General features: G+C 33.0%; 1 protein-coding gene across 1 annotated transcript; it reads right to left on the bottom strand.

Moving 5' to 3' along the window:
• Positions 1-395: 395 nt before the first annotated feature.
• LOC134705304 (uncharacterized) lies at positions 396-1665 on the bottom strand. The gene is made up of 2 exons (XM_063564049.1): positions 1149-1665; positions 396-495 (listed from the first exon to the last, which is right to left on the bottom strand). The coding sequence occupies exon 1, from the start codon at positions 1657-1659 to the stop codon at positions 1273-1275; it is 387 nt and encodes a 128-aa protein (XP_063420119.1). The 5' UTR covers positions 1660-1665; the 3' UTR covers positions 396-495; positions 1149-1272.
• Positions 1666-12605: the final 10940 nt, after the last annotated feature.

A 12605-nucleotide genomic window follows, 5' to 3' on the forward strand; every position in this document is an offset into this window, starting at 1 on the left:
ACGGCCTTGATTGGAGTATATTATTGGAAGATGGACTTATTACTTTGCTCCACTTCTTACTTTTATATATTTTATGTATGATGTAGCGATTTTAACAACGTTAATTGGACGTTCTTGACATATATTTTGTATGTATATCACTTTGTGGAAATATCGAAAAACTGCACTTTTTGTTGATATATCTCGCAGCTAAAATGACTTCAACTATAAACAAACAGATTGATTGATTAACGAGTGTTTGACGTCTGGGAACAAAATATTGCATACAGTAAATACCAATATCAGAGTTTACTATTTGACCATGTCTAACTTTACGACTTGTCTACCATTTAACAACGTTGTCACTAAATACTAGGAAGACACGGTAAGAAATAACAAAATCTTTTAGGTGTGCTGCAAAGTTTACTAATATCTACTAGTATATAAGATGTATATATAAAAGGGAATTCCATATCGTCTGTGTCATTCCAGATGGACTGGTCTAGTAAACACTCACTGTAAAATAGCAATATTGCTTGTTAATGAAATTCAGGGGTGAACATGCAATGAAAAAACTGTAATAACGACGACAAATAACGAAATAAAAAATGTAAATGGTACAACACAACGGCTCATTTCATTTATTTGACATTTATTTCGACGAAAATACTCGGAAAAAGAAAAATTCAGTATAAATAACAATCAAATTTGTCGTTAGATTTTTTTTTGTGTGAAAAGAGCTGTTTTTTTAAAAGACGCCTCACAAATAATCTATTAAAACCTAACAAAAGATAGATTTATCATTATTCTTGCGTGGTTTTTTTTTCTGTTTACTTAATTTTCATTCAAGCCTTGTGAAATATACTTATATGAATTGAAAAACGGTACATGGGGTATCCTTGTTAAATATAATTACTAGTATATAAATATGATTTGAAAAACGGTAAATCAGGTAGCCTTGTTAAAGATAATTATATCAATACGAATTAAAAAACAAGAAGGTAAATAAGGTAGTCTTATGAAATAGAACAATGTCAAACTGATTTAAAAAACGGTAAATAAGTAGCCTTATTAAGTAGAAAATCGGTAAATAAGGTAAGTAATATTGCTGCACTATGAACCATAGTTACAATTAGCCTACATCAAGAAAAAATGACACCTTACTATACCTTTCTTAGTGCGTGGCCAAATGCCTCCTCCAATTTTTCTATTTGTCCACCAATAATTATTACCACCTGGCCAATATCCTCCATATTTGCCACCAATAAGGGACATTCTACCGTATCCACCCATTCATCCGTATCCGCCCATCATTCCACCATATCCACTCATTCCTCCGTAACCTCCCATTCTACCGTATCCACCCATACCGCCATATCCACCCATTCCTCCCATACCGCCGTATCCACCCATACCTCCCATACCGCCGTATCCACCCATACCTCCCATACCGCCGTATCCACCCATCATTCCTCCGTATCCTCCCATCATTCCACCGTATCCACCCATTCCTCCGTATCCTCCCATTCCTACGTATCCACCCATTCCACCGTATCCTCCCATTCCTCCGTATCCACCCATTCCTCCGTATCCCATACCGCCGTATCCATATCTAATACCTCCATACATCATTCTGCCGTATCCCATGCCACCCATTCCGCCGTATCCACCACCTCCCATGCCACCATATCCTCCATAACCTTTTCCTTTACAAAATTTAAGATAATTTTATCATTGATGATTCTTTTAAAATAAATAATTTTAGATCTAAGCAACTAATTATATATCGAATTGTTTCAAATATATGCATTGTAAACGTTATTTGACCATATGCCTTTTTATGTTTGTTTCTTGCATATATTTTTAAAGTGATATAAATTATAACAATGTTGACTGCTGTATTTCTATTTCTTATATTTTCATTCATTGAGTCTGTTTGTTTTTTATTCACTCATCGTTTTCAATATAATAACATACATATGAGAGGTTCAGCTAGTTTTAAACAAGGTTTAAACAATTTTCTACACGAGACAATGCCTGTACAAAGTGAATATGATTATTGTTGTCCGCTCGTTTGATGTTTTGGTTTTGACATTTGGTAACGGACTTTCCGTTTTGAATTTTCCTCGGAGTTCAGTATTTTTGGGTGCAGCTGATTATCATAGAAGGACCTAGTTACGTTCTCAAATGTTCCTTTAGAAAAATTGCATTCTAATGATATCGATGGCTTTAAGAATTAAAGACGACTGACATAAAACATAAACTTAAAAATCAGCCTAAAAAACCATTTTGAATCCTATATTTAATTAAAAAAATAACTTGACCAAATCGGGATCTTGACATTCCAAGTGCTGTTACCAAGGTTAAAATGGGACGCGGGGGGGGGGGGGGGGGGGGGATTTCACGTTTGACCAATTTTCGAAGAAGGCTAATAGAGACTACCAAATGTTGGTTCAAACACTGACAGATTGGAGTATAATGGAGACCACAAGAACTTGCAGGCTTCAACTGAGTCTATTCGTTTGATGTGTTTGAGCTTTTAATTTTGCCATATAATTATGGCCTTTCGGTTTAGAATTTTAGAATTTTCCTTATAGCTCGGTATATTTGCAATTATATACATAATAGCAAAACTTTTTTAAAAGTTGAAAGTTTAGCATTGAATATAATCAAGAATTTAGTCATTGTGGAAAATAAGATGTCCTGATTGAATGATATTTTTGGTTATGGCATCAACAGTGTTCCTTTCCCTTTCAGTTTACATATCATAATCAGAATTGGATAGGCTCTATCAACTCGCAATTGATAACTTGAAAATTATCTTAAAACGGGAAAAGGTGGTATCCATATAAGCAATTTAATTATTGGAGTTTGTTTTAACAGTATATGCGAGCGTTAATGTTTACTTCGTGAATGTAATGGTCAAAGACGCTATCTATTTAAAAGCAATTTCTGGTTTTAGGTTGTTTTGTAATTTCTGTCTCATTGACATCTATCAAAATATCTTCTAATACATTATTCAATTTCTTGCTACAAATATCAAAGATCTTTTCCTCACCACATTTTGTAGTTCCGAATATAAACAAAAGAAATTGCAACAAAACGGGTATTCTTTTATTTTATTTAAACACATTAATTCAGAAATTATATTTTGATAATCTCGTCGTTTGAAAACACATTTGGGGAAAATAATTGAGTCTTTCAAGAGAATAAATGTTTATTTATGATCATCAAAAATCCACGAACACGTGGAGGAAGTACAGCGCTGTGTTAAGCTTGTTTGAATGATTATAATAAAAATGATAATTTTCTTTGAAGTAAAAGTTATAGGCTATCGATATTGAATTGAAAATATTTAAATAAAAGTATTTTCAACAGTTCTAAATTGCCTTGTCAGTAAGCTGACGACGATTAAATACGATACCCCCATTCATAAAATGTATCATCTATAGCATACATATTAATGAGAAGAAAAAGTTGGGACGTGTCATATGATTTGTTTATTTTAAAACTTTATATTTCAAAAATATTTTACCGATTTTACTATAACTAGCAGCTGCAACAGCTATGGTGATTAAAAGGATCAGCAGCTTCATCTTTATCTGTAAACAGAAGAAAAACTAATCTTAACTGAAGAAATAAAAACCACAACGATGTAAAGCTATTGTATTTGCTTACATCAACCATAATTTGGACACTGATGTGTGATCTTTATAAACCTATGTACAGTCAGTGACAAAAGCCATGTTTAGATAGTACTAAGTTTTTTTGTTTTATGTGGTCTCATATTTTGATTTAAGGTTGTACTAAGGTGAGTTAGAAAGAGGGACGAAAGATACCAAAGGGACAGTTAAACTTATAAATCTAAAACAAAGTTAAGGAATAAAAAAGGCATCTTTGTCTAGGGGTAGTTTAATTTTTTTTAAATAGTAAATGCAAGTGGCAATGACTCCTGGGCTGCTGATATCCTCGATTTATCAATCTTGTTTTTAAGGATCTGGTGTACAATAAATCTAATGTTTAATAAATGTGTGTTAACCCGAAACATTTTTTCTAGTTACAGGTTTATCCTAAATTTATTCTACTAACTTAAGAAAATTTTAAATACCATATTACATTATAGAGCGTTAAAACAAATCCTTGCTTTTATTCAACCATCAAAAATAGAGAAAAGCTTTAAATTATGTTGCTTTATTATTTCTTGCTTTTATTAAATGAATAAATAAAGTTTCAAATATTTAAAGGAATTAAACAAATAAAAGAAAACCTTACCTTCTACGTATAGATACGTTTTCTATGGGAGTTCGTGTTGAGTAACATTGTAGGATCATATTTATATACCTCAGTTCAGGAAATATACTTTGAAATACACAATTACATTTGACATTAAAATTTGTAAACACAAGTATGTACAATTGTATGGACAACACTGAGAAGACAGTTCATGTTCAATATGATTAATATTATATTTATAAACCACAATACTTGTTATAAGATGATTGACAGCTGATAAAAAACTAAATTAATTCGTAATTTTGTATAATTGTTTTTAAAAATAGCTGTTCTTGTTTTTTGCCAATAAAATAGAACTAATTTCTTTTTAGTTTTTGCAGACATCACATTTATTTCTTTTTTCTTTTTCATTGACAACACAAATAATAAGCAATAAAATATAACTAAATAAGAAGATGTGGTATGATTGCTAATGAGACAACTATCCACAAAAGACCAAAATGACACAGACATTAACAACTATAAGTCACCGTACGGCCTTCAACAATGAGCAAAGTCACGTCTATCAATAACTATTCGACAGTAAGAGATCAAGTTCACTAACAGCGGTTGGTTAAACGTAGTGTCATTCTATTATCGAACCAAAGAAATATTATAAATATTCATGTAAATGTAGTTCCTAATAATTGTGTTAATAATCCCGTTACATCAAAATACCTTTAAAATTTGAATTTAAAACTGAAAATTAATTCGTATCGAAAATTCGGATTTTATATGCTGTAAATAATAAGTAAGTAGTTGAGGGATAGTGTCTCCTTGTCCCCTTCCTTATTCCAGAAAATTAATTTGATCTTCCTTTCTTGATATTTTTTAGGATTGGCAATTCCAATGACCAAAGTGATAAATCTACGTCAAACTTTCATCATGAACCTAAAGATTGCAACAACATAAGAGAATAAAGCGATATATAGAGATATGAAAATATAACCCACAAAATCATGGGAACTTCCAATTGAAATGTGAATCTACCAGTGACACATACAAAAACCTATAAGCACTGAAGGTGTTACCCAGGCTGTTGGTCATTGTTTCAACTTGTGTTTGAATGCTAAGGAAACAACAAACACAAAGAAACTGATGAAAGGGTTGTCTCTTAAATTAAAGGAGGCTCATGTCACCTTTTCCACAGACCAAAAACAAATTTAAAACGAACAATTTAAGATTGGGCAAATCACTGGCAAAAAAAGGATCCAGCTTCTGTGTCTTTGGAAATGCCGTCAGCAATGTTCGATGGGAAAAGAAGGTTTACGTGTGATGATTTTTCGTACCACAACAGATTGTTGGTTACTTCTCTCGTAATTAACTAGAGATAAACCCAAGTATAATGATATAATAATTTCTAAATCGGAAAATGAAACATCAGTTATCACACAAGAAGTATTGGCTATCATTAATGCAGACACACGAACCTGTGGTGACTGATCTCAATTTTGTTTTATATATTGTCTGTTATTTCTATTAACAATTTTGAAATTTAAACATGCGCAAAGGCTGTATTTGATATTTAGAAGTTTAACACTTTCAACACATCACAACAGGTACAATTACCAGTCGTTTGAACGTTGAGGTGGACTTTTCCCTTTTCGTGAAGGATCTTAGCAACAATGAGCAAATTGCAAAATGAAGAACAGCAATAAAAGTATTTTCTAAATGATAAGGGATTTATTTCTTCATTGTTTTCAAATAAATATTCAAGCTCAAATGTCATTAAATTTTCAAGTGTTATATTCCTGTCAACCTAATTGTTTTCACATTTCATCTATGCATTGTATCAATTGTCAAAGAGTTGGATTGTGATTGGAGAAACATACATTCGTACATTTTCATATACTATTTGTAATTGCTACACTATGTTGATTGATCTATTCCTTTTTATTGTCACTGACTTTTGATAACTTTTACCTGTTGTGTCTTTAAGTTTTGTTCAATTTAATGAAATTTGATGCAACTTGCATACAAGTGAAATATGCAGCAAGCTGTAAAACCAGGTTTATCCATTTAAAAAAAAAAATCCTTTCTTCAAGTTTTCTCATTTACTACAAATCTTTTACGTTCGGGCATCCAGTGAAACAGGTCACTAAATTCTAATCAAATCGTAATTCGGATTTAAAAATTAAGTGATTTTTTAAAAATCAATCGGGAAATAAATGTTATTTTAATATACTCGTTTTTGGCTGAACCTTTGATAATTGTCATGTCATGTCTTTTTTTTATACAATATAACGATATGCGTCAAAAGAAAAGCATTCTTTTTTGGTCAGTTTTTCATACGCCCGTCAAAGTTTCGACAGCACGTATTATGCATTTATACAAATGTCCGACGTAAACATGACAACGACTTATTCAAATTTCATTCAACTTAACATAACGGTTATTTCTTATGATGGTCAACCGATACTTCTTTGTAGCTAAAACGGCGGGGTGTTTTTTCACATGTCGCGCCGTATCTCAGAAACGATTTATGATTATTGCTTTTTGGTGATGATTCAAAATTTTTATTATGAGTTATTGAGTATTTTGTAAAAAAAAAAATAGGGGAAGCCTTAGGGTGGTTTTCATATGTTCCGCCGTATCTCAAAAACGATTTATGATTATTGCTTAAGACTGTACACACTTCTTAGTTATATTAATCTAAAGACCTGTATCTTTTTTTGGTGATGATTCAATATTATATTTTAGAGTTTTTGAGTCTTTTGTAGTAGAAGGTTTTTTTTTCACATGTCGCGCCGTATGTCAGAAACTATTTATGATTATTGCATAAAATTCACACACAGTACGACGGGCGTATTGTGCGCTCATCACACAGCTGTTTATTATGCCCCACCTACGATAGTAGAGGGGCATTATGTTTTCTGGTCTGTGCGTCCGTTCGTCTGTCCGTCCGTCCGTTCCTCCGTCTGTCCCGCTTCAGGTTAAGTTAGTTTTTGATGAAGCTGAAGTCCAATCAACTTTAAACTTAGTACACATGCTATTTATGATATGATCTTTCCAATATTAAAGCCAAATTAAACTTTTGACCCCAATTCCACGGTCCACTGAACATAGAAAATGAAAGTGCGAGTTTTAGATTAAAGTTTTTGTTCAAGGTAGTTTTTGATGAAGCTGAAGTCCAATCAACTTGAAACTTAGTACACATGTTCCCTATGATATGATATTTCTACTTTTACTGCCTTATTATATTTTTTACCAATTTTCACGGTCCATTGAACAAGGAAAATGATAGTGCGAGTGGGGCATCCGTGTTCTTTGGACACATTCTTGTTTTTTATGTTTTGAAAAGTGCTGATGCATTCTAACTAGGAGTTGTTACAGTAAGCGATACAAATATGTCACGTCACTTGCACTGATGTCTTTTCTTACTTATCAAATAACATTAAAGCTTTGAACTGTAATGAATAAATGGAGATATGGCTGTATACTTTACAATACAGCAACCCGACGACAAAAATATGCAAGAAAAGAAAATTATGAGCCTAAATAGGAAATATTTCCAATGGAAGAACTATTAGCCTACTGTAATTATATTTAATTCACTAGTTATTTATTAACGGCAAAATGACCTATAAAGGTCAACATGAGGATTTCAAAAAATGTGTCTATACAATATGTCAATTTGCCGGTTTTATAAATTGTGTTTTAGCTGAATGGACTGGCGTAGACATTATGTTGTAAGGCTTTCGCTTCTTTTATCTGTTTACGCATTGGATGCGAAAATGAAAAAGTTATCGTTTACATGAGGCACCGACTTCTTTATGTAATTGAAAAATATTTATTTACTCCCAATAAACTGTTTGTCCATAACCCCTTTGTCAAAATAATTGAATGGTTAGTCACTTATTGTCTTTGCACTACACGTGACATGACGTCATAACGTTCAAACATATCTACAATGACGTCATTCCGTTCAAACAGCAACATGAACAGCAAGAAAAAAAAGAGCAGTCAGATGTTTGGTGGCAGCACTTGCCTTTAAAAAGGACTCTACAAAAAAACTAAAGATTTTTTGGACAAAAGCGTGGCTAGGCAGGAGAATTAGCTTGGCGTGTGTAGGACCCTGCTACAAGAGCTAAAAGATGAAGATAGTGATTCTTTTAGAAACTTTCCTAGTTGCAGTCCTCAGCAATTTTTATTTTTTGTTGAATTTGATAACAGACAAAATTGCAAGGAAGACGACAAATATGAGATCTCCAATCCAACCAGAGGGAAGACTGGCAGTTACTCTTAGATATTTAGCTACTGGCAAGTTCAAAAAAAAAAAAAAGCATTGTTAATTTCCATGCTGCAATTTGCCTGTTATAAAACAGATAACAAAATACATAAAAAAAAAACATTTGTAAAATCGTCCAAATTGATCATACTTTTATGAACATGTACTTTATATATGTAGAATGATTATACCATTTTATTTATACAAGAATGACTATATATTTATACTGCAATCAGCTAGTTTACTGTACAGATAAAGCTATACGTATAAACGTTAGCTTTATACGTCAATGACCCCAAATGACCTATAAGCCCCACCTCCTTATTGTATTTCATCAATAACATCACGTCACGACCATGACAACGTAAAGTAACAATAATCAAACTTTTTTCAATTTAAACTTTTATGTCTTCAAATTGGTTATTTATATATCATGTTTATCAAATGTTATTAATTAAGTTCATTTTCCCTTTCTAATTCCTTAATACGCCAATGTCTTACCACGTGGACTACGCTCATAGGGAAATACCCCAAAATGGTACCTCAAGAGGGAAATTCCAAACACTTTTTTTAACAATTTTTGTTACATGTTTTTTTCATTTTTCATTTTTTTTTTCGATTTCAGTATAAAAACAATATACGTATAGTGTCTTGAAATATGAAATTTATTTGTATTCGGCACGAAACTGGAAAATGCTCGGTAGAACCTCGCATTTTCCCGTTTCTAAGCCTCATACAAATAAATTTCATATTTCAAGACACTATACGTATATTTTCTAAATATATGTATGATAGTTAATCGAAGACTTGTGAAGAAAGCACAAATATTTATCAAATAATTATCGAACATTTTGAAAAATTAGAACGTTAAACAATAGTATTGATCAAAAATATGTTTAACTTTGAAAGGGGGGGGGGTCGAAACTCCATGATGTAGGCAAATATTTTTCTAAGTTGAATTTTTTTCCGAGTATTTTTTTGTGTGTGTGTTGCTTTTATAGAATCAGAATTGCAGGAAATCGTAGAGATTTGTCGTTTCTCCGTTCACATGATGCGATTTTGAACCGATTTGCCGGATGAAAATAGAGTACCAACCGATTTTAGTGTTTACACGGTGCGATTTTTGACGAAACGACATCACAGGTAAAAAGTCGGATGGAAATCGGATGGAAAATCGTACCGTGTAAACGCACCTCTTTAGTGTTTTTTCAAATCGTGCCGAGATCGTTCATTTTGTGTTCACCTGTTAAGTTTAGGGGTTTGCCTAAACTATTAGTTCAACTTTTTAAATTAGTGGTTTAATTGATGCATTCATGGTATTGTTATTCTATAGAAGAGAGGTCTGTAACCGACGCAATTCGGCTCCATCTTGTGCTGTGGGTAAGTTACCCACGGCCGTTTAAGCAGCACAGTGAATTTAAGTTAGTTTTTGTTCTTGTCATTCAAAAAATGTTTGGTCGTGGAAAAGGTAGGGAAAAAAATGGGAAAGGCAGTTAGCAACAAAGGCAATTAATTCTATCCAAGGAAGACTATCCATAAAATTTTAAGAAGTCGACTAACGATTTTGGTTAGGTCACGACAATCTCCGCCTCGGAAGCTTTTTGTACCATTTAATTTAATGCGAAAAAAATCCTACCTTATATGAATCGATTCATTGAATATTTTTCTTTAACAGTAAACAAATTTTATATCCCCCACTGTGTTCCTCTTTGCGGTAATCTAACTATAATTTACTAGACCATGGCGAAAATTTGAATTACCAACTTCAATGTATCTACTTCAGGTTGGCATGGCAGTAAATTAATTTTGTTTCAAAATAATGGAATGGAATACAGAGATACGACCGTCAACTGGGCGAGTAATGTTAGAAAACTATTTTGTGATCATCTGCAAACAAAATATCAAAACCTTGTATTTGATGGGGATGTTGAAAGTTTCTTTGAGCGGGAAATAAAGTATAACCGGGGGAAACAAACCGGAACCCGAATTTTGATATTTGGGATGGTCGAAACCGCCTATGATAGATTAATTATGTAACCGGTTGATAAAAAGTGACTCCGATACTTTCGTCCGTTTCACGAAAATTTTCCAACTGTTGTGCCGCACACTTTTCGATTAATGAAGCCAGGTATAATCACTTTTCAGTTGCCATAAGACGAGCCTCGAACAAGTTTGTAAAAATGCAGAAACCGTATAAATTGTTAAATGTTGCACAAATAGAATTGAAGGTGCATGTAAATCATTTCCGACGCATAAACAGAACTAATAGGAATAAAGCTGAATTTGGCAAAACTTTTAAGAACTTTGGTCTGCAATGCTCTTCAACTTCGATTTTTTTTTGGCCTTTTTAACTTTTTTGGATTCGAGCGTCACTGATGAGTCTTTTGTAGACGAAACGCGCGTCTGGTATATATACAAATTTAGTCCTTGTATCTATGATGAGTTTATTTTGAGCAACATCTTGCTGAAATAACATGAAGATATTACGCTTCGTCAAAAAAAAAGTAACGTTTACGTTCAACAGCCCAGTAGTCAACATTTCGGTGTTGACATGAAAATCAATCATGTGGTCATTTTTATAAATTTCCTGTTTACAAAACTTTGAATTTTTCGAAAAACTAAGGATTTTCCTAGTCCAGGCATAGACTACCTTAGCCGTATTAGGCACAACTGTTTTGAATTTTTGATCATCAATGCTCTTCAACTTTGTACTTGTTTGGCTTTATAAATATTTCGATTTGAGCGTCACTGATGAGTCTTATGTAGACGAAACGTGCGTCTGGCGTACTAAATTATAATCTTGGTACTTTTACGACTTTTACGACTCCTTCTTTAGCTTAATGAAGGAATTATTCACTTTAACCGACGATTCAAAAGATACCTATCCGTCGCCATTGTTTCCAACTTGGACCCCTCCGTGAAAGAGGTAGAAAACGCCAATGCTATAACCGTCGTACAAGACACCGATGATGAAGCTGTATCTGCAACTCCGTCGATTTCAAACATTGACTCCTCTACAGTTATGGCACCCGCTTCTTCCTTCACTAATTATAATCCTGCTACAAGTTCTACTATGGATACAGCTGTCGCTTCTACAAGTGCTTAACAATCCTACCCTAAATGTGCACAGCATAAGAAAACAGAAACCTCTCCAAAATCTAACACATCAGACGAATTAGATAGCGAGAAAAATGTTGCAAAACTGTTTTTTCCTTCAGATTTCAAACCGATTAAATGTAGCACAACGAAAAAAGACAAAGCGACAGAGACCTTGAAGAAGTAATTCGCATCCAAATACAGCTTTTCCATTGACAGCGACTTTGCATTACTAGTATTCTGATTTGACTTTAAACATGAATCAATCGTTAACCATCGTGACGCGGCTCAGTACTTATACGTCCCGTCAATGTGTTTGTATCATTTTCTTTATTTTCTGTTGTGCTTTGTACGTGTGATTTTTTGTGTTTCTTTGATACATATGAAGTTGCTCTTTACTTTTAAACATTCCGTCATATTGTCTTTGTTCTAATAAAATGCAATATTCTTCATGTGCTATTATCATTTTAAGAACTACAAAATATCAATGTGTTGTTTGAAATATCATTCATGTTTGCTGTTGTGCTTTGTACGTCCTTCTTTTTATTTTTTTGGGGGTGCATATGACGTAGTTTTGTACGTTTGACATTCCACCATGTATGCTATTCGTTAACGCATCGTTATAAATATAACGGAATTTGATACGACTGTCATATAAGTGAGAGGTTTAGCGCAATCAACCATTTTCTACATCTGAGTATGCCTGTACAAAGTCAGGAATATGACAGTTGTTGTCCATTCGTTTGATGTGTTTTATCATTTGATTTTGCCATTTGATTAGGGATTTATATGAATTAAGTCTTCTTATTCTAAAAGTAAAATTTTTTGTTCTGTAGGATAATTGAAAGGATTGAAGTGGAATCAAGTAACGAATCAAATAATTTTATAGCCATATAAATCAAAAACAAGAATTGTGACAAACATAACATATATACAACAAGAATGTGTCCATAGTACACGGATGCCCCACTCGCACTTTCATTTTCTATGTTCAGTAGACCGTGAAATTGGGGTCAAAACTTTAATTTTG

The sequence above is a fragment of the Mytilus trossulus genome, chromosome 2, assembly GCF_036588685.1.
Source record: "Mytilus trossulus isolate FHL-02 chromosome 2, PNRI_Mtr1.1.1.hap1, whole genome shotgun sequence".
NCBI lineage: Eukaryota > Metazoa > Mollusca > Bivalvia > Mytilida > Mytilidae > Mytilus > Mytilus trossulus.